This window comes from Aquila chrysaetos, chromosome 18 (assembly GCF_900496995.4).
Source record: "Aquila chrysaetos chrysaetos chromosome 18, bAquChr1.4, whole genome shotgun sequence".
NCBI lineage: Eukaryota > Metazoa > Chordata > Aves > Accipitriformes > Accipitridae > Aquila > Aquila chrysaetos.
In genome coordinates this window covers 17,940,854-17,964,334 of record NC_044021.1, presented here as the reverse complement: position 1 = coordinate 17,964,334, position 23,481 = coordinate 17,940,854, and the positions used below count along the sequence as shown (strand labels likewise).

Sequence of the window (23,481 nt, the reverse complement as noted above, 5' to 3'; positions counted from 1 at the left end):
TGCCCCTTCTTTTCTCTTGAGCAAAATTTTCTTTTGGTTAGGGGTGCCAAGTCCAAAATATTCTACTGCCGGTGAAATATTTGATTTCTTTTTAGTAAATGCTTCTCTTTGTTGTTCTTCTTCAGTCTGATGAAATTGCAATTACTTAGGAGCCATACCAAAAGCTCTTTGAAACTGCAGAGGTTCATACGGATGTTGATTAGCTATGTATTTTACAAGTCCATTTTTATTTTTAAAGGAATGTGTCTTTTCTACATCCTCGCTTTCTGTTCTGTCAGTAGATAAAGCTTTCTGTGAGGGTGCTGATGTCTTAGGCCAGCATGGTACATAGATAGGAGAGACAACACAGGCAGTGTAGATGCACAAATGAATGTGTTTTTTGCAGGGACTTGTTTGTAGGCATAGTCTCCTTTTTGTACCCCAACAATCTTTACCTACCCCTCTGCTTCTCATTATTCTCTGATACTGGCGTTTCTCACGGTGACGTTGTTTTGTGTTTTGGCTCATACTGGAGGTCATTTAGTCACACCTGGGATAGCAGTTTTGAATGTGTCTGAGAGGAAATGCCCCCAAAGAAAAACACAGATCCAGAGCACATTTTTATCTGGAGCACACAGAAAACACATAATGAGTTTATTATATTACACTTTTTTATTATATGCTTTTAGTATCACAAAGCAACATTTATATGAGGAAAAGGATAGCGCCTGTCTCATTCGAGCTTATTTTTTTCACATTGTTAGAGCTATCTGTTACCACGATGCTGTGCAGTAATTAGCAGGAAGTTTCAGGATTTCTTAGCATCAGGCAGAAAGGTTTGCTTTTCATAGCAAATGTCCCCTTTGGGAAGGAAATTTCAGATGAAGAGCATTTCACTGGATCAATAGATGACACCAACAGAAAAGGAAGCCTGCATTTGTCTTGCCATGTCTTACATGCAGCTATGGGCAATAGAGGAAAGTATGTTATCTAGAGATTGTCTCTGATAAGGGGATATCCCTCAAACTCCCAGTGCAGCTAGCAATCATGCATTGATTTTTGAGACACAAGCTGTGACAATTTTTTAGTTTCTGTTTTATACTGTGGAACCAGAGGAATAAAGACATGTCTTCACATTGAAAGAAAATTTGTGAAATTTCTTTCTACAGGCAGCCAGGCAGCCTATTATAACACTACTTGAACACCTTAAACACAGCTAGTATCCATTATGTCATATAGTATAACAAGCAGGAAGGAGAGCTCTGCACAAGAAATTACACAGTTCTCTCTCTTTCTCTCTTTCTCTCTTTCTCTCTTTCTCTCTTTCTCTCTTTCTCTCTTTCTCTCTTTCTCTCTTTCTTTCTCTCTTTCTCTCTTTCATTTTTTTTTAAAGGCGGAAGACCTGATTTCTGTAAACAACCCCCTAAAGGTACTCCCCTACCAATAGCAGTCCACTGTAAAATAGATAAGGTTCTCATTATGTATCCCCCATGTCTTGATCATAATTTCTATCATGGTTGACATTCTGGTCCAGTTATATCAGGTACATTCTGTGTAAGTCCTTTAGAAGACCGGGATAAAACCCTGCTGAATGCAGGATCATTTTGCCTTGGGGAGAGAGTTAGTCAAAGTGCACATAGTTCAAGGTGGATTTCTAGTCAGATTCTGCAGTACTGGGACATTCTGAAAGAAATATTTTTGAATTGAACATAGCTCAGAAGGAATTAAATTAGTTCTTTAATGCTTGGTTTTTCTCCAGAGCCATCAACACAAATTACTTTCTAAAATAGGCAGCTAAATATAATAACGCAGCATTAAACTGAAAAGAAAAAGTTAATACTGTTATTATGTGATGCATTTTGTTTGACTAAATTGTATGGATAATTTCCACCATAATTTCAGTGGTGTTTATAAAGATCTTTTAAAAAGATTTCAGTTTAACATTTCCTATAGCTGTGTTTTTTCATAATTTAATTGAATTTAAGATATCTGTACAGTATCTAAGTTTTCTCATCTTGATAACTGCTTAATGATGTTTTAAATATAATAGTATCCTAGAGTATTCTGCATATGCACATAACTTTTTTCCCTTCCTTTCCTCTTTTTTTTTTTTTTTTTTTTTTTCCTAAGGCTCTTGAAGATTTAATTAAGCTGGCTTAACATAGATATTTTTTCTTTCACAAAACAGGTTTTATTAAATAAAAAATATTTTTTAAAATGCAGTGTTATAACATCAGTCATCTGCTCAAACCTGAGGTTGTTCTCTTTCATCAAAACCTTGAGGAAGAGTTCTTCCAAAATGGTTCATTATAGTTCTGTTTGGACAAAGTATGCCTTGTAAATGCTCTAAATATTTCAGGCACTTTTCTGTTTGTGAGATTTCTTTTTCAATATATTACATTTCCTTTGTAGTTTCATGAATTGCCTTATCTGGCCATGTTTAAATCTGTAAGGATTTATTTTTAACTGCATTCTAATTGGCATTACCTGGGTCACATCATATTTCACTCTCTTCGTGGATTGCTATTCCTATTCCTATGTCAAACTCTTCTGTGCATGGACATGTTGGTGCACAAAATAATATTAACTAAAAAAAAGTAATTGATATGAAGTAAAAAATTAGTCCCCGATGTCAAAATTGCTCTAAATAAATGTCCTGTTTTTTCCCCAGACTCCATCTGCTTTGCCTACTTAGTTCTTCCTTGTAAAATTTGCTATGAAAAAAGGAAAGGTCATTTTTGTCAGGTCATACAGAAGCTTCTAGAGGTCTGGCTGGAATAACACTAATGGTCTTTTAGAAGCGTTTTTATGTATGAGCTAGAGCTATAGATTCACTTTTTTCTTTCATCTTTATACCTACCTATTCCTATGGTGCATGAGTATTATAAATCTGCACATGAAGCAAACGGTGCATTCAGTTTAACAATCAACATCCCAAGTCCAGCATCTTCACACATGTACCATTTAACTGTGGCAAGGGAAACAATGCAAGCATGCAGGAATTCAATTTCTGCTTCAGCCTGTTGCTGTGAAAAACTGATACAACTGAAGAAGTAAAGGGGCTTGGACTTGTGGCTTGTCTGTGTTTGTATAAGATGACGTTTCATCATTGCACAGCCAGCCAGAGAAAGGTCTTTCTGAAATGTAGGACCACTCTGTGCAATGCATCTCCTGCCTGCTCTGTCCACAGCAGCCGTGAGCCTGTTGGTTCTTACTGAAGGAAGGTAGCTGTTTGACTCCAGCTGTACAGGACCAGGCTCCTAGTGTGATGCTGCTGCTAATTAAGTCCAGGATGGAAAAGATCAAAGCTATGCTTCCCCCCCCCCCCCCCCCCCCCCCCTTTTTTTTTTCCCACACCACAAGGCTGTTTCTTATTTTGAAGCTTCATTGCTCTCTGCTACAACGTTCACTGGAAACCTCACCTGTTTGCTTGGTGGAGTTTTGGCTGGTACTGGCTTGCCATTTTAACTTGGCAACTTCAGAGTCTTGTGTCCCAATGGCCTGCCAGCTAAATTGGTGCGTTACAGATGAATGCACAGCTCACAGATGGTGTTTGAGTGTTTAGTGGCTCTCAGAAGTAGATATGTATTTGGTCAGGAGGAAGATTACATTTTTCCTCCAGACAGAACAAATGTCCTTGGGGATGTTTTCTGTGTCAAGGTAGAAACCGTTCCACACATTAGGTACAGGGGACTCTCTTACCTTAAGCAGGAGTACTACCTTACATATATGTGTATTTCTTTTCCTCCTGGGTAGGGTATGCTGCTACTATTAACATAAATAAAAAGTTTTTTACCTTGATTCTCCTGAACTTCTATAGATGTTTTAGGCCTAGCATCTCTACTTCTTTGGTTTCTATTTTATTTTTAACTGAGATGAGCTTGAAGGTATATTTATTACTCTGGTTGCCCTGTAAGGTTCTTCTCCAGGTCCTAAACTCTGTTTTATTGCTCATGCACAAGGTTGAGCATTTATGCTTGCTCGCTGGTAGAACAGCTTTACAGATAGTGCCATCTTTGTGAGATCTATACCTCTGCTGACATCTTGCATCCTCCTGTATATAAGTTGTGTCTTTTTCTTATTCATTCATTGTTGTCTTATTTATTTAAAGCAGTCAGAGGGCAAGAAGTAGGGGAGGAGTTTCATGCTTTCTTTTGCTTTTTGACTGGCCTAGTCATGTCATGAGGATGAATAACAGAGACTGTCCGCTGCCTTTTGTTCCTTTCTAGAATGAAATATAAAACAGAGCTTCTTAAAAGTTCTGAGAGCTGCACTCGAGTTTCCTCGTTTCATGTTTGTTCCCATCCAGAGCTGGAACCAGACGGACTGGAATATTTTAACAAAGTCTGTTCTTGTAAGATTTCCAGACTGTTTTGCCAAGCCAATAGGCTCATGAAAATGCAGTTAAGCATGAAATAGGCAAAGTTTTAGTTGCCTACCTAAACTGCAGGCGTGACGATAATAATTTGTTTTTTGTCATTTTTGCTTTGTCATTGTCAGATGCTGCTCAAAGCTGAAACGTGCAAAGCTCTGCCAGCTCTCTACAAGGAACCACACTGTCCTCCAGCACTGTTGCCACTCTGCTTAAATTTTGTGATTCTTCCTTCCTCCTATGCTTCCTTCCCTAGCTTGGTAAGAAATCTCTTCTCACAAATGTCTCAGTTAAGTCCCTCAGGAAATTCTTAGTTAGCTAAAGGCAGGAGATGGGCTTCTCTGCCAGCCTTACACCATTGGGTAAAGGGACTGCTGAGGACAGGAATCTGCCGCTGTTTGCCAATTTTCTGTTGTCATAAACTCTTTTATAGTGAAAGCTGAGTGTCCACCATTTTGAGGCTAGCACAGATGTATCCAGAGGAATACGAAGCTGTCAGCACTTTCTTCCCTTCCTCTTTAATGAACACGTCTTGGTCCACTGACCCACAGTGTCCATCCTCCAGTATGGAAGAACACAGGGGTCCCTCCAAGGCACCAGCTGTGCCAGCACATATCCCCGTGAGCTTCTTGGCGTGACTGGGTTGTGGGAAAAGTTCAGCTGATGTGTTTGTTCTGGCTCCTGGCTGTGCACATGATGCAAACGCACCTGGGCTATTGCTGATCCAGGGCTTGCTGTCTGCTGGCCATCTCCCCGTGAGCTGGCACAGTCTGGACCTTGGAAGGAACTTGGCCGCCATGGTCCTCCTCCTCCCCAGGTTGGTAGGGCAGCGTAGGTGTTGCCAGGTGCACTCACGTACCTGTGTCATGTACTTTGCAGCAACCCAAAACAATTATTGCAGTTATTGGCTGACTATTTTTCCTGCTTTGCAAGAATGTTTAATTCCTACAGCCTTCCTTTGGTGTTTTTGGAATTTGCATGCTTCTGGCAGTTTCTTTTTTCCACCACAGGTGCACCTGAAAAATAAACCTGTCAGGATTTCCACCATTTCTTCTGTACCGTGATTCTGTTTTTTTCAGCAAGCTGTAGAACAAATTTTCCTATGAGCATTTGTACGTTAAGGAATTACCTAATGTCCCCTCAGGTCTTTTGCCACCTCTCTTATAACAGCCCCTAGATAGCCCCTGTTACTGTTTGTGGTACCAGCTTTCTTGGTGCTTGCAAACTGAAGAATATGAAGCATAGGTGTGTTCTGGGAAGAGATAAGGAAAACCAGTGTCTTCATCCTGGGTAAATGGTCTCCCTGGTTATATTCACTTTGCATACAAATAAACAAAAAAGTAATATTTTATTAGGAATCCAGTGGATAGAATAATGGACTGTAACTCAGCAGAGCTCAGTTCACAACTCTGCCATTGGCTTATTGGGCAAAGTAATTTGTATCATCACCATACAGCCTGGGATAAAGATAATTTCTTTGTAATGCAATATGAGATCTATAAAGGAAAAATATGCAGAAGGAATAATAATAAAATCCTTCTAATGATAATAAAATTATATGTTTTATATATATGTTTATGTTGTGCATAGGGGAATGAACCAGATTCTATTCTGCCTCATGCTTCATTAGTGGTGCTTTTAACTGGTTTCCATTTTAAGGACTACATGTATTAGTGTATTATTTTCAGATGTACCTTCAGATACAGGTGTGCTTTTCCACTGAAAGTGATAGCATTTCATTTTAGTTATGCTGGGCAGCATTTCTTGCATCTTCATTACTGTTGATAAGCCATAAAGAACTTTATGGCTAAGTTTAAGTACCTGCTATTTATGGTGATGATGGGGAGGGGTCTTTTTAATTTGTGAACTGAGTAAATACGTTGCACAGATTCTTGGGCTGTGAGGACTGTGATTCCCTGAAAGTAATTTGCATAAATTCATTCCTGTCTGCTTTTGCTCTTTAAGTCTTCTCTGGCTGTATGGGTAACATAAAACATTTAGTTTGCCTTATTGTATGCAATGTAAATAATAGATACGTTCAGGACTAGATCCTGAATACCTCAGCTGGTATACACCAGTGTAGGTCTGGAGCAAGCGGGGTTGGATTGACTGCAAATCTCCCCCCACCATCAGCTGTAAGTGCTAGCCTTGCAGTGCATTATACAAATGTTCACCGTAGTTTGTCAGCAGCAAAGCTGTCACCCAACAGTACGCGCTGCCTTCTATCAGCCATTACTTTTCTGTCATCATCATCAAGTGTAGCTTAAGAGAATCTGTGCATCGTTTCTTTCCTTCTGAACAATTTCCATTGAAATAATTGATCTGCTTTTATGGTAATTTGGTCTCTGCTATTTGTTACTGCAGCATTTTGCAAAGAAAAATGCAAAACTAATGCCCTAGAACAGAAACATTCAGCCAAATTACTTACCAGTAATCCAAGGAATCATGGATAAATCCATTGCTCAAGTGGCTTCTCATTTGGAGCTCTATCTAGTTTTCACCCAAGGGTTGAGATTTGGGTTTTTTGTGGGTGGAGGGGTTGTTTTGTTTTTGAAAGGTAATACTCATGCTTTCTGCCCCAGAGCAACTTTATATAAATCTCTTCTGAAAATTGTATCTGCCAGCACTGTCACTCCACCCACAAGCTTTCATGAGTAGCACCAGCTAAAAATATTTAAAGGGGCTGTTTCCACTTGTTTGATGCATTTCATTTCATGTTTCTGCCTCTTCCTTTCTTTGTTCTTCAAAAAAGTCAATAAGAGATATCATTTAAGCCCAGTGTTTTGAAGTGACAACCAGTAAACAGCCTTATAGCATGATTAATGAGTACTCAGGAATAGTTTGCTGTAACGTACAAGTAAGTTGGGGCCCACTGAATTTCTTTTAAAGTAAAAGAAGAGGTTCCAGTTATGGGTTGGGACCTTCACTGAGTCACTGGATATGCTATATTTTCCACCAATTTCTACTACTGGCTGATGGTGTTCACGTCCAGGAGTTACACAGTCACAGGGAAGTACAAGCTAGCACAGAAGTGACATTCATAATTTGGACTTCTGACAAGTTAAACAGTAAGGAGAACTTTAATTTCTATTTAAAAGCTGGAAATGATGGTCAAGGTGAGTGATGAAAATCATGAAGTCTTTAAAAAAATAATTGCTGTTCCAAAAGTAAAAATTAATGTTGTTTGGTTCTACCTAATGCATATATTTTTCTTGATTTCTTTGACTTCCAGCAAGCTTGGCTTTTTGTGGAGTTTCTGGGCTGCTATTGCTTTTTTCAGAGGAAAGATGACCAAAGTAAAGACATCATAGATGTTGCCCTGCTGGTTTAAGCAGGGTCATTGCCAGTGGAAGGCATCTAGGGTTTGATAACAGTGAATGTGCTCCGAATTTCTCTACTTTCCTTTGGAAGTTTGTTGAGTAGGTGGATTCCCATGGCTGAGAGCGCCAGCATCTCAGCAAGGATGGTGTAGTTCACAGGTGGAGACATTAGGTCTCTTTTGACATCCTGAAAGTGGAAATAGGCTGGGGAGCAATGGAGTGATGAAGGCACAGGTTGAGTATTTTCATTGCTGCCTAAGTCTTGGGGAAGTTTGACAGCCACACTTTGTACAGTGCTTACACAAGCAGCTTCCACACAATGAGTTACAGAGCTGGAGTAAGTGGATTTGTGAAACTCTCGTGAAAGTACTGATTGCATCGCCAGATCCTGCCTGCGTGAGGAAGAAGTTACCTCACCTTCCCAAGCCAGTGTTTAGGTCACTAATGTTTCTCAGTGTTTCTGGTGCTCCAGGACTGCTGTGAATGAAAGAGGACTTGGTATTTTCAGTACCCTGAGCTCATGCCCTCCTTCTCAGTCTGTGTGTTGGGTTGGAGGAAGGATTTATGTCTTGAAACATTTTACAGGTGGTATAATGAACATTGCACTCTGGTGTTGCTTGTTTGGAGGTAGATTCATTTAGTAAATTGAGCCTAAATAATCTAGTAGCAAATGACTCTTACATGAAAAGAGGTGGTGACCTACATCCAGACTTTTGTGGAAAATACGTGGTTACTCATGCTCTTAGCACAGAGATGAAGGTTGGCAGTGATCCCTGTAAGATGCGGATTTCTGATATGGCTGAGGCTGGGTGGCACATCTATGTAATTCTGCTTGTTTGATGCAGGATGAGAAGAGTATTACAAGCTAAGATAGTATTCTTTTTTTTTTCTTTTTCCTTTTTTTGCACAAACAACAAACTATTTGGTCTAACTAAAATAACTTTGTGGCTAATCCTGCCCTATTAAGTCTCCTCAAGGAGTGAATACCTTAAGAGTAGATTTTGATGGAAGTTATTAAAGATGACAAAAATTTCTTTACATAAAAGGAAACATAGTACATTCTAGCTTCAGAGTTCAGAACATCCAGAATGCCAAGGTTATTGTAGTATTATACCACAGCCAATTACATTTCTTATACGTTTTTCTTTGTCTCTTTCTCACACAAGCCTAGACTATGTTTTCATAATGTTAATGAAATGTGTTGTGATGTTCCTGTAGGCTGCTGTGGGTAAATAATTGCAATATGAGGAAGGTGATTCATGATGTGGCCCTAAGTCTGTAAAGTAGGACTTTGTGACTGATTAGGATATAAGCAAAGTGGACTGCAATGTCTTAAAAAGCCCATCAACCCCCCTGACAGATCAACCTGTAGTCAATGCAAAGATCACCTGTCTCAGCCAAACAGATGCTTCTGTGAGAAGTTTTGGTGATTTGTATGTGAGGCCTTCTTAGTGACCCAAAACTTATTTTTTGTGGTGTGTCCCTGACAACTCCTCCTCCTGTTCTTCAACCAACCAGGTAACTAAAGCTTGAGCCTTCATGAGAAAAGGGCGGCAGACAGCATGCCTTCTCCTACACATGCGTCCCGCTCAACACTGAGGATCAGGAGTAACATGATGTCAAAGCTGGTCCCAAAATCCAGACCTACGGCTGGCAAGTTTGGGGTTTTTATTTCTCCTGCTCATTCAAACCTAGAGCAAACGCAGAACCCTTTTAAGTTTCTACATTGCTATTCACAGTTCTCTTTGTGACTGCTGGAGAAAGAAATGTACACAGCTATTTAAAAAATTCGTATGTGTAGGCAGGGAAATGCTTTAAAAGAGTATAAAATACAGTGCAAGTATTGCTGTCGCTTCTTCCCCAGTCATATGCTACACTTTAAAAAGCCAGCATGTTTTCTTCCACAAAAAGATCTTTATATTTCTGAACTTTCAGAAGCTTTAATCAATATAAATAACAGTTTGAGCATGATGACATCATATTTAGTCCTAGAGTTGTGCATCTCATCTGCTTAGTCATTTAAATCAGTGGAAATAAGTATAGCAGTTAGAAGTTTCAAAAGGTCAAAGAAGCTACTGTCTTTTCAGCTTTGAATCAGCTGAGAGACTCCAGTTTCTTGGAAACATAATGCCAAGGCTGCATCTCTGCATTTCATTCCCCCCCCCCCCCCCCCCGCCCCTTTGAAGCAGTGTAGTAATTAGCTTAAAGGGCAAATCACACCACACGCAGTAGTATAATACTGTACGGTGCAAGTTCCTTTCTATTTTCTCTTTTACTTGCAACTAGTTTAAAGAGTTTTAGCCCACATTGTGTACTGAAATATTTGACTGAAGTTCTCTTACCCAAACACCAAAAAGCCGTTTATATTTTTCAATAAAATGAATGCTTTTTCAGTACAAATATGGCAAGTTCTTTTACCATTTTCTCAGAAGGAAAATAAGTGATAAAGTGTTCTTCAGAGAGCAATTTGTGAGAAAATTAAAATGAAATCAAAAGACTTTTAAAAACTTGGTTTTAAATGTGATTTGTTGTTTTCTTTATAAAAGTAGCAGCATATTTTCTGGGAGGACGCCACCTATCACCTAGACTGCAATGGAAAAAACATTCTATTTTTTACTGTCAGATGTATTGGTCAATCAAAACTTATGATCAGAACCTGTGCCACATTTATCTGTATAATAGGACTCTACAGTGTTTTACCAACTGCTATTTCTTACATGTTTTGCTAAATGACTCTTTGTTTTATTTGCATATATTTCCAGCTGCCATTCTGCTGCTGAAGTGAAACTGTCCAGGCGGGTTGTCGATCGTTTCCATTTCGTGGTATACGCAGCCTTCTCAGAGCTGGGAGCTTCTCACTGGCGCTCCGGGGACTTCTGGCTGCTTGTGCTGCTCGTAGTTTTGCTTTGGTTCGTGAGACTTTACCTGCATTATTTGAGCCAACGGCTCTTCCTTCAGACCATCTCGGTTCCTGTTACAAAGTAAGTCCAGCTGCCTTCTTTCTCTGTCAGAATATTTCTACAGATAGCTGATTCAAAGCAGTTCCTTTGCACTACAAAGAGAATTGATGACTATAACTCGTGCTAAGGGCTCTGCATGCAAGCCCGGATAGGAGCCTCTGCAGAGACCAGGAGAACAAGGCCCACATCCAGACTCGAGATGATCTGATGTGTAAATGTGATCCTAACAGAAAGGTGAAGGTGTTAATACTGTAAACTTTCAACCTGGAACAGGATGTGTCCATTTGTGCATCTTGTGTTATGCCTACCTCTCTCCCCTCTGAGATACCCAACAGGTTCTGTATCTTCCACAAGAATCATTTATCATTTTGAATCAAGTATTTCAAAATGCCTAAGAAGTGCACAGAACTGAAGAAGCATTTAAATCATATTTGATGTTACCAAAGTGATCTATGAGCAAAATACTTTGAAGAATTTAACTTTGATATATCAATTTTACCGTGAGGACTACAAGGGGTTGACATATTTTAACTATATGATACATTGACTTTAGCTTGGGAATCAGAGGTCTCTAGAGAGTTCCAGGAAAATCATTACTTGTCATTACTTGACATGAAAAAAAAAAAAAAGAGAACAAGTCTACAAGGTGATGTATACCTGGTTCTCCATATGTTGCTGTGGGGTAGAGAATGGGTTTACAGAGCAAAAAAGACCAGTCATGCTTAGGGGAAGGAAGATTTCTTCAGTAGAAACTTTTTTTTTTTTTTTCTTTTCTTCACTTTAAAGCATGATGCAAACCTGAATCAGTCAGTAGGAGCCAGTAACGTGCAACTCTGTGACCTACGTCTGCTGTGATACTGCGATTATTGGCTAAAAGTTAAACAAGGTGTCTGAGCAGACTCTGGACAGCACTGGGGATTGTTAAGGTGGTCGTCTAGATCTTAATGCAAAGCCAGCCATCTCTCGCTTCTGGCCTTGCACAGCCCAGGCGGGCTCAGCCAGCTGGCATTAAAACTTCTGGGAGGCCAAGCATCAAGAGTCTGTGAAAGCAAAGAAAACACAACAGAAGGAAGCAACGTGTGAGAGAGAGGTGGTCATGTTCGAAGCCACTAATCACAGCTGTCCCAGGCAGTCAGCTAGAGAAACGATAATGTTCTCAAGCCAAGATGCCCAGGATCAGCATCCCAATCTGTAGCTGTGTGCGGGCAGGACGTGAGACTGAGCTGAGCGCTCTCTGGTACCACCAAATACAGTGGTAGCACTCACAAGTTGGAACCAAAGTAAGAATCAAACCACTTCACCTTTAGTTAGGAGCAGAATTTAAGCCACTTGGATTGGCTTCAAATTTTTGCCGTATGTTTCAGCAGCTGTATGCAGCTCACAATACCGTGCAGTTCCTGTCTCCTACAGTGCCAGGAAATTTGCTCATTGTGTGACCTTTGCAAATCCCACCATCCCATGGTGGCGAGGGACATTTCCAGTCACTTTAGGGATGCTAAAAGCTATGTCATCCATAGTATATCTCACGCTTTGTGCGGCGACCAAAGGTGCTGCAGTAAGCAGAGAGGGGTGAGCTCCTGGGCCCTGTGCACACGTTGGCGGTTCTGGGAGCTGATGTCTTCCTATAGCCCTGCCTGCGCAGTCCCAAGGGCCTGGATGTGCATCCACTGAACTCGGAGTCCGAGCAGATCAAAGGATGCGGAGGCAGGAGGAAGAGAAAAATTTTATTTTTTTGAGTAGCTTCATACAGGTTTTCGTCAGAGGGTTGTGACCAAGATAGGGATGCAACTTTACAATGCAACATGTTGTATGCATGGTTCGTGGGATTTTTTTTGTTTGTTTGTTTGGGTTTTTTTATTAATGGTTTTCCCAGGAGCACACACAAGCTCTCTCCTTTTGCTTTTTACAGATTCCAGCTTTTCCCTCACACTGTCGAACTGTGCTACCAGAACTCCTTGCTGCAGACCAGTGAAGAGTTGGTCATGGTTGTGGTGGGACCCCTAACCTTGAACGCAGGGCTGCTTCTTATGGTCCTAATCAGATGGGGCTGTCAGCAGCTGTTTGACTCATTCCCTTCCTTCTTGTCAAAGTTTATCATAGCTATGGGACTCTGGACAGTGCTAGACCCCTTGGCAGTGTTCGTAGTGGATTCATTCCTGGGGGTAAGTCACTTAAAATAACTTGGACATGAGACCTTGACGTAGAAGTTTGTTTTATTCAGTGAATCACTGAAAGATATGAAATTCCACCCCTGGCAATGGAACATGAAAGTTAAAAAGAAATTAAATAATAATGTTATACATTACCTTTTTATTAACAAAATTCCCATCTAATGGAGTCACTGTGTTTCTGCATAAAATTAAGAGCACTGTACAAGCCATATATGGAGATAAGAAAGTAAATCCACCACTGGAATGATTGCATCTGCTTTGAAAAGGATTACTGCAATTTTGGATGTTAATGGAGATGGGATAATGAGCAGTCCTGATTATTAGCGCTTCAGATTTTTCTAAGCACTGAAACAGACAAAATGAAAAAATGGAGGTTATTGTGCATTTCTCTGACGTGCAAGGTAGTTAATATAATTTGCTGGCACACCTAAAAAGACTTGTGAGATTGAAAGACAGACATCTTTAAGGAAAGAGCTTCATCATATGTAAAATCATGAGAGCAAAGCTCCCAACTCTCTCCGCACCTACGTATGCTGTGTAGCCCACCTGTACTTTGGTGGCTGGGGACTTTTATCACATCCAATGCCCAGTCTCCCTAATCTGAACGTGTGTTTCAGATTTGGCTCTCACTGTGTAGGTGACACGGGGTCCTTTTGACGGATGCAGGGCGCTGAGGGTTTTTCCGGGGGTGTGGTATTGCTGCTGTCCTGCCCTTGTCTGTCTTTCAAAGACATCTTTGTTTCTGTTGCTCACTCCAGAACAAGCAGTAACCCACAGTCCTTGTTGTGGATCAGGTTTTCTCAGGTCTCTTCGTTCCTCATCCACTAAGCTGTGGTCGGCTTTTAAGAAGTCCTGTTAAAAATGTCATTTTTCACCGTTTACATGCTGTTTCCCATTGCAGTGGTTTTGAAAATTAAAATTCAGCTGTTTAAGAAATTTAATTGGAGCTTGCTTGGGAGGTAATTGCAATATTTTAAGCATGTGGCAACACACTGTAGTTTTCATTTGGACAGCCTGCTGTTTTTTTTGTTTTCTTTTGTTTTTTAAATTTCATGGTGTAAACCATGCACAAAATTGAATTTTAATTGTAATCATTCTGATGACGAATTTTTTTCCTAGGAGAAAAGGGGTATTTCCCCAATATCCAGGCTAGAAATATTTAAATATTTAAAAGGCTCCTACCCCCCACCCCCCAATACTGGTGTATTCATAAAAACTGGAGGAAAGGCTGAGGTCTGCCTTGTCTTTCCCACACTTGCATTGAGAATATCATTGCCGTTGACTTCAGTGGAATTGTGTTCAGCTCTAGTCAGACTGGATTCGTTATCAGTTTCAAATAGGGCTTCTTTGCTTGGTCAGTGGGAAACGTGAGATACGAATAAAGTAACTAAGTTTTTCATTATAACGTTAAAAAAGCACACTTCTCTCTGTACTTCATACTGAAAATTTGGCAATTTTACCCACCAAAATTATCTTTGGTAGAAACTCATTTGTTCAAATATTACACAATATACTGTGTGTATCCTTTCCAAAATGAAACTATATCTCTTACATGTGTTTTCGTTATTGCATTTGTAATTTTTTTTTCTTCTGGCATTCTTTCAGCAGCTATTTCAGATTTACTTGCCAATCTATTTTAGATCAAGCATTTTTTAAATGTTGTGTTGTGGCAATATGAGTTATTTTAGTGCTAGAATGTATTTTAGTATCCTAAATGGCCTTAATACTTATGAAAGATGACAAACAGCCCTGGAGATAAAGGTTTCTCTGTTTACTAATCACTTTTTTTTATTATTAAGGGAAGACTAGAGAGCCAGTTGCATGTTTGGGGGGTTTCAACTCATAGTTCAAGATACTCTGTCAAATGTGTGATTCCAGGTTTGATTTACTATCAGCTTGTAGAAGGATGTTCCAGGGGTAGGAAACTTTCCTATGATTTTGGAGAATGCAGTTGTAGTTCCAGTTCTGCCAGAGCTTTCCTGGGACTGGTCACTTGGTCTCTGTGTAGCTTGTAAAATGCAGAGAGTAACATCTCTTTAGCCACATGGATACATGTCATCATAAAAAACATTAAAGACTGCAAAGTGCTCGCATCACCATCACTCTGTGGTGTGAGAAGTACCCGAGACAGATATTGAAAGAATTTAAAATGAAGACACCTTTCTTGGATCATATCTTTGAGGACCACAGAAGGATTGACACAATCTCTTTGTTAGAAAAAATGGATAGAAAGGTACACTTCCCCCACACCATTTTTGCCTCGCCAGAAAGAACTGCTCGGATCAGAGAGAAATTTATTCTTATTTGCCATTCAGACTTTTGCCTCTCAGGAGGGATGTCAGGACGTGACTGCTGTGCAGAGGATTTTCCTTGGTAGACAGTCTCTTCCGTAAGAAAGTGGTGGAGGCAGACAGCTTTTTTTTGCAAGAAGAGAGGATAGAACAGAGAGATAGAACAGAACCAGGAGATAAAGTATTTTAACTTTTTTGTAAAGAATATGGTCAGATCTGAATTAGTGACTAGTCTTTATATGCCATTACCATTCTCCTGGGACTTGTAATGTCCATTACAGAAACCTGGCAGTGTTGCAAAGGGTGGAGAGAGAACAGAAATATACTCAAGAATCTCAGCCTTTGTACAGCTCGTCATTGGACTTGTAATTGTCTTTATTATGCATGTCACTGCAAAGGTAGCAAAAAATGGGGAGAAAGTTTTGACTCTTCCTAAGGATTAGTCCAGGCAAGTTGCTCAGGAAGGTGCAGGTTTCTTGAAGCCTAAAGGTCCCAGACTCCCTCTCTGAATGATAAACACTGGCTTTTTTAGTGGTGCAGTTTCACATGCTTGCAAAATGTGTTAACGTGATTTAATATGGATATGGCTGTCATTGTGTCACTTTAAAAAGTGAAGAGAGGAATTTATTTTAGCTCTGAGCAGTAGAAGATCCATGATATGTAGCTGAATTCTTCTAAATTGATCCAGCAGAGGGCAATAATATGTCAATACAGTAGCTAGTTCTTAAGAACTAGATATGGGAAAAAAAAAAAGGAAAATAATAAATGTTTGGAAAATCTTTTTCGGTGTTTTACTGGAAGTATAAGAAAACATAAAGTGCTACAAACCCTTCAGGATTCTTTCTGAATCTTTGTAAAAATACACAAACCACCTTATTCCCAATTAAATTACTATTTTTGTTCTATGAATAGTAATTCCTTACCAATATTTAGTATGCTAAAGATTTATTTCATCTTCAGTAGAATGAAAATAGTTATACATGTTTATTTGTTTACAGAGCAGTTGAACATAAACTATTAATAGCATAACTAAGTAGGGTATATAACAGTCATGTACCTTTGAAGAAACTATTAATGATACAACTTACGGGTTTTACTTTGTACAGTTAACAGGTATCTTTAATTCTACCACAGCAGTGGGAGTATGGTACAGTCAGATCTCTTCAGAGGTATTGATCTCATTCTGTCTCTATTTCTTCTCAGGAAAAAAAGAAATTAAATGAGAGCTATATCATGAAATAATGCTGATAATTTTTGGTTATTCAATGTTACAGGCTGTTCTTTGGGGCTTCCTAAACTGGACTGACTGGACACTAGGAGTGAGGGGTGAAGGGAATATCTGATTTTCTGACTTAAAACATTGTGGACAGACTTGATAATGCATGTACATAAACTAAAATATTGCTTCGTAGGGGGAACTTGTCTCTTTTGCGGTGAAAAAAGGTCAACCCCTTTGGGCAAAACTTAACAAAACCCTGCTGGTGTCCCCTGTTGATCTACTTGTAGTTGCTTTTTCCATTTTTCTCACCTCGTTGGGTCTCAGTGAAGCTTTGTGAATCCACTACCTTCTCTGACTGATGCTGTTGTTTGCAAGGCTAGTGGAAAAGCTATCCTAGGTGTCAGCTAGCAACACATGCAGATGCCCTGATACTTCTATTCGGCATTTCAGATAACACAGTGGTTACTATTGTTTTCCAGTGGTAGCATCAAACACTGACTCGATCTGAAATTGGGAATTGGTGTGTATACACTCTCCAAAGTGCACGTTTTCAAAATAATGTAACTTGCTGAGTCTGGTAGGAACCAACATTTTTCTTGTGACAAGGGCAAGTCATTTTGAGACTGGTCAGTTTGGAATTATGCACTGGCACAAGTGCTCACTCAGCACTCCTAAAAACAGCAGCATAAATCATTCAATATTATGCCTCTCTGGTCATTGAAATAAAGTAAATTTCAGCCTTCTTCCACTTCTCCTGAAATATGCTAATGAAGGTCACATTGAGTATTTTCACTGTGACACGGGTTTTTTTTCAATAAGCCACCTCTATAGGGTAGATTTTATTTGTACTGAAATAAGTCAGAAAATAGTTTTTCGCATCTCATGGTTAATTTCAAATTCTGTGTAGCACTCTTAAGTTTCAAGCTGTGTACCCCACAAATTAGTTAAATCCTTCTTATAAAGAAATACAGGTTCTTTTGTGTCTGTAGGTAAACAGTCTAATCAGGTTTGGCTTTTTCTTATGTTGATTTTTTTTCCCCCGTGACAGCGACTTGGGAACAGTGTAGAGAAACCTATTGCTGATGCTGCAAAGCTCTACTGGGTCTTTCTAAGAGCAGAGGAGTCAGGGATTCCTGGTGCTTTAATCACTGTGATGCTTTATACAATCCTGTTCATCATCTCATCGACAGTGTTGTACCTGTACTTTTTAAGGTATGTCTCTTTATCTCATTATTCTCTTAGGAGCTTAGGCTCACGCCCCTTCTCATGTAAGATAAAATAAGGTGACATCAGAAAAGACGTATCAACGTCACATATCCAGAGCCCAGAATTGCAGATGATCAAGGAGGGGTTAGCTCCTGCTTAACTTTTAAATACACTGGTATTTGGTGGGCACGGCGAGTCAGAAAGGGAGCCACTTATTTCCTCAACAGGAACACAATTGATATAATGATTTTCCTAGAGTGTAGGAGCCTCTGTTTCTTTGGCTTCAGACAATGGTGTCTGTGCCAAGGGTTTAAGCTCTAAAGTGTGTGTACCTTTTATCTAGGTGCTTTGGAAGACGTTTTCTTTAGTCTTCCAAGCAGGGTTTTTGTGAGAAATAGGAAAAATTCAGAAAGCTATATATGGTGTGAAGTGCAAAATCTCTGAGTTTGCAGTGGCCCCCAGAGTCTTAAAGCATTTTGATAATACAGGATTTTTGACGTGATGTGACTGCAGCTTTAACCCACTGCATGACATGACTATATCCAAATAATTTTCCCATGACTTTAGCCCATTATCAATATTCAGTTCATCATGAAATTTGACCAGCTACCTTTCTTGCCACGTTTCTAGTAGGCACCATTAGCTGTATAGTCAGCAGGGGCAGGTGTGGGACACTGAAAATGAATGAGATATGTTGTCTAATATATTGAATGAAACAGTGTATTTTCTTGTTTCTGCGTGACTCATCTATAATACAGTATGAATTTTGTACTGGCCTTCGATTCACCCAGTGATGAACACTGAGTGGTGGCAAGCACCAATAAAAAGCCGTACGCAAAGGCAAGATGCAGGCAGGTGTAAGAATAGAAAAGTTCAGCATACGCCCTCCATCTGACAGAATCATCCCTTAGTCTCCTTTCCACAAACTCTGTTGCAGCAGGCAGAAAAAGATAAATGGCAATCTAAATTTCTGCAAAGTATTTCAAAGCTCCTGCATTCCTGGAAGCTGTACACAACTCCGATGTACTGGTAGTCTAGTTAATTAGTTTTTGAGATGTTAATGCCTTCTTAATCATTGACTTAATAGTTTTGAATAGCTTCATAAGTTTTAGCTGCTGTCGTTTATTACTCAGGAAAATTAATTTAAATTAAAACATTTGTAAGGCAGGTTTTTATGAGAATATTACCAACATCTTCATTGTCTGGGGAACAGGTGCAAGATCATCAAAGGTTCCTTTCCTTCTGGATCAATTTTCCCATAATGTTTTCCAATAAAGGGGTGGGGGGAGAATGTTACTAGGGGAAAAAAGTTGTCTTAGTACGACACATTTTAAAAATGATTCATAGCAAAATACAAAAGCAAAGAGAAGATAACAAAATCTGTTACAGTGCATAAGGTCTTTGAAGTTCTTTGCTTGATAAGAAAAAGAAACATTTTGAATACTGGAGTCTGTGCAGAGTAAAGTTATACTATGAGCTTCTGAAATTGGATCAAGTTTCTCTTCCTTGTATGTCCACAGCCCAACACAGTGGGAACCTTGGACCTGGCTAGGACTCTTGAGCAGCACACTGTTACTCCACTAATGATAGCATTGAAACCTTTTAAAACGTTTTTAAGGAAAACATCTCTGCAATTCATAACATTTTTTCCTGAATATTGATACAACAGCATTTGTTTTCAAGAGAAAATAGTATTATAACCAAGGCAGTAGTATCCCTTTGTGTGAATATTTCTCAGGTGTTATATCTCAAAGATATTAAAACGTAATATGCGTGACTCAGAAAACACCTATTTTTTACACAGGCATCCACCACATCTTTCCCTTGTAGTGTAAAGGAATATAAATATTGAGGGATGTCTTCTGTGTCCTAAGACACCAGTCCACAGGGAAGACTTCGGCTGTTGGATGGTGGAGTTGGTGCCACTGGATAGAATTACTCAGCAATTTGCCATTTAACAGAAGCGTTCAGCAGTGTATGAAAAAGTGATAAGAACAGTAAACCCACCAGACTACCAAAGCAAGTAGGGGAAGTGTGTGTTTCTGCCACAGCTAGAAATCTTCATGGCAGCACTGATGAACAACCAGGAAGCTAATGAAATCATGGGCAGGGGATAAACAGCAGTAGGAATCTATTTGTGTCTTTATAAACTAACATACCTCAGTAAATCTGGCTCCCCTTGGGTGTCTTGGGAGTCTGTGGTACATCTTGCACGGAGAGATAGTCTAATTACTTTTTGGAAAAATGAAGTGGCACTGGTTGCAATTCCTTCATTTTAATTCCACTAGACATTAGAAACAGTCAGGAATTTGTTGGTGAAATGTTTTCTGCACTGTGAGAAACTGCAGACCCATCTCAACTAAAAGTGTCTGCTGGAAAGAGTCTAAATTTCCTGGTATTGAAATATTATTTGAGGAAAATCTTCAAAAATCTACATTTTTCAATGTTAACAGCAAAATTATTTTTATATTTTTTACAGCTGTTTTCCAAAAAAGGATGAGAAAGGCTCAAGTGAAGATGTAATAAATTGTTTTAAACTACCCTTCAACTTTTGTTTTGAGTAAATTTTTTGAGAAGTCCATTTTTTGATCTGACTCTGGATAGCAAATCGTTTCAATGTTTTCCGTTCTTTCTGACAAATAAATGAGCTTGTAAGGTGTTCTACTGGGTCTCAGATCTCTAGAAAATAACATCTGAGCTTTGTTTTGCTCTTTATTGCATTAGCCATAGAAATTATTACTGTCATTTATAAGAAGCCATGTTAAGATACAAGAAGTGTTTATTAGTTTTTGTGCCAAAGAAAAGAAATTAAAGCAGGTAACAGGAGCAGGCTGAGTACTTCTGGGCAAGAGGAACAAAGCTGGAAGACAGGCTTCATGATTCTTAATTAATTCAAAGTTAATTATATTGTTTATAACCATGTGCTTAAAATCTTCATATAGAAAATGTTTATGGCAGCAAATAGACAGTAATTTAACTGCATTAAATTTTACTTCATTTGAAATAAGAATGTTACATTAAGTGAGCTTAAATAAATGGCAAGGTCTTTTTCTTGTTTAGCAAGATAAGTGGCAAGTCATTTAAATTGCTGACCTGGAATTTCAAAGATGAACACCATAGAATATTATTCTTTCAAGATGAGCAGAAGGCCAGAAAGCCCACCAGCTTGAGTGCTAGTTTTTCAACTAAGCACAAGATAATTCAAAGTTATGGGTCAATGTTTGCAAAAATGTATCTATTGTGTCAAAAGAATATATAATGTAAATCCAGGGATTAAGAGACAAACTTTTCTTTGAAGACACTGTGGAATTTGGAAAATTACTCCATGAAGGGTATTAGTTATTTATAAAAAATCTCTTCTGTAGCGTGTTTTAAGATACTTTAGTATCCTACTCTGCCTTAGCACTGATTTGCATTTCACGCTTTAGAGATTTTTCTATTATTTCTTGGTAGCCAGTTTGTTTATATTCCCAGGACTGCCTACATCTCGATTAGATTATCTTCCAGCTGCTCTCCTCTTTTGATAAGAGAATGCCAAAATGACATCTTGGAAACTACAGCAAATTTAGGGCTGCAGCTTCAAAAAGGAATGTTTCAAAAAAGAAGGGTGGGGAAAAAAGTACAGAGAGTGCCTTTGCAGCAAAGCAGGAGATATAAATCCCTAATCTGATGTTGAGCCAGGCTGCCAGATTTCAGTATCAGAATAGCTACTCCATCTCAGAAGCTCTGGATATAGAGCTTGACCTTAAGGTACACATTCCGCTTTGAAGAGAGAGCTAAAGCTCCTCCTGACATCAAGTTGAAAAACTCTGTTGGTGCATCTCCTTATTTCTGTTCCACGCTAAATCTCAGTTGTGGGCAAAATTGTACTAAGCAGCTTATTGAGTGTGCTTCGCTGCAATTACTCTGTGCACTGTAAGGTGAGATGGAGAGCTAGTGTAAATGTGAGCTTCATTCTGATTTACTGGGACAGACCACCGCCTTCCACCCGCACACACATTGGTTAACACATACATGCCAATACAAGACCCAAGAATAAGGACCAGCCACAAGAACTGCGTCTAGTGCTGCTGTACGTGAGAAGGATGAGAGTTCAGAGGAGAGTCAAAGGAGCTGTGCCTGTGCTCTCTCTCCCACCTGCCAAGAAATGAAGGACCTGTACAGCCCCACAGAAATCTGGGCTTTTTGTTGGTTGCAGTGCCACACAGCAATCCCTGCGCTTCTCATGACTAGCCAGCCAGTCTCTGGGAAGGATGGAAAAGCTGAGATTGGCACCAAGCAATGGCTGAACTGTAATAAAGTATTAGCTTGGAAGAGGGGTACAAAAGGACAGACCTCAGTTCAATGTCTAAGACTGAGATTCCAGATTTTCTGATCTTTATTTTCTGAACCCCTGCTTTTGGAATAAAAGTAGAATGAGAAAGAGATGAACTTGAAGAGGTTCCATTTGAATTAAACAGCAAAGTTTTGAAGTTTTAAAGTTCATCTAAGGCTAAAAATGTGACACTAGGCTTTTCCAAAAGCCTCACAATATTTCTTGGTTTCACCTACATTAAGAAATACCACACAGCAAGCCTTTCTTGTGGTAGAGAATTTTACTGCACAGTGCTTATTCAATTCCCCACCACAGCACAGAAATGTCATAGAAAAACAAAGCCAACAAATGAAATGAACTTTTCTAACATCAAGAGACGTTTAGATTGTATAGACTTCAGGCTTGGGGTTGAAAAAAATGGTGAGTAGTTCCTTTCTATATGATGTGATTTGCCCATTATTGAACCCTGGCACAGTAGGACTTCCATTCATGCCTAACTGAGGTGCTCCATGTAAGCACTGGAACTAGTTACCCAGCCCAGTGCTAAGGACAGACATTGGACATTTCTGAAGGAAAGGAAGATCAGGATCTTTTGGGGAAGTCATTATCTTGAAATAATTAAAAGAAATTGCTGCTTAAGTTTATGTGATTTCATTCAGGTATTGTAAAGTCTCCAGAGGGTTGGGGAAGGTTGTATGTTGGAGAACTTGTGGGAAAGAAGCTTCTTACGGGTAGAGAACATGGTCATGAAGGGAAAACCAAGATTTAGAAGCTTACAAAAGGCTAAGACGCCTTTTTCTTTTTTGTATGAAGAGTCCTTTCAAAGACAAACCAAACGTGTCATTTCTTTCCTTAGGCTACATAGCGAAGGTTGGCTGTTGGATGTATTTCGACGTATTCATGGGGAGGAAGGCACGTTCTTTGTTCCACTGGACTTGGAGATTTCCAGTCAGGAGCTGAGCTACATTGTGAAGAGGGCTGAGCAGTGGAGAGGAATCAATGGTGAAAGACGGATGGTGAGTGGCAGTCTCCAAAAGGAGTCTGTGACATATTGGTCCAAATTAATGATTTGTACTTCCGGGTATTACCTGAAAGGACTTAGATGTGCAAGAAAATTATTCTTAGGGTGCTTCCTTGAATGGAGAAGCTAAGAAGCATGTTCAGGAGAATTTTGTGAGGTTATACGTGCTCTGCCTGAACATCCTGAGGGATTACAATCTGCTTAGTATCCAAAGGCTTAGCAGCATCACTGATGTCAAAAATTATCTATGCCATCTGGTGATTCTTGACTGGGTTGTAGAGACTTGCTACTTGTTTAAATGTCACTACCATCCCAGATAATTTCTCAGCCAGCTCAGCAAACTGGGGAGCTCCACGGACAAGTAGGATTTGCTCCCTGCAAGGGCATGGATGGGGCTGCCCTGAGGAGGGGGTGTGAGTTTGGTCAGTCAGATGTGATAACCATGGTCTTCTTCCTGGCCCTTTCCTTCCAGGATCACCCAGAGGAGTGGGCTGAGTTGGAAATGTGCAGAGGGAGATAGGAGAAGTCTGAAGCTGGTCTGCTCTACTTTGGCTATCAAAATAATTCCTCTTTCTTTTCCATTAAGCCACTAGCCTCTAGTCCCATATACAGACTTTAAGCTGTGAT

At 39.5% G+C, this 23,481-nt stretch overlaps 1 protein-coding gene across 1 annotated transcript in view; it reads left to right on the top strand.

The window, feature by feature from the left end:
• The window catches only part of LOC115353088, a 188,313-nt gene that overhangs the window by 120,016 nt on the left and 44,816 nt on the right, over nt 1-23,481 (top strand). Inside the window, exons 17-20 of the mRNA XM_030042066.1 lie at nt 10,434-10,652; nt 12,541-12,793; nt 17,361-17,524; nt 22,690-22,849. Of these exons, the coding sequence (XP_029897926.1) occupies nt 10,434-10,652; nt 12,541-12,793; nt 17,361-17,524; nt 22,690-22,849 (796 nt within the window). The remainder of the gene's footprint in view (nt 1-10,433; nt 10,653-12,540; nt 12,794-17,360; nt 17,525-22,689; nt 22,850-23,481) is intronic.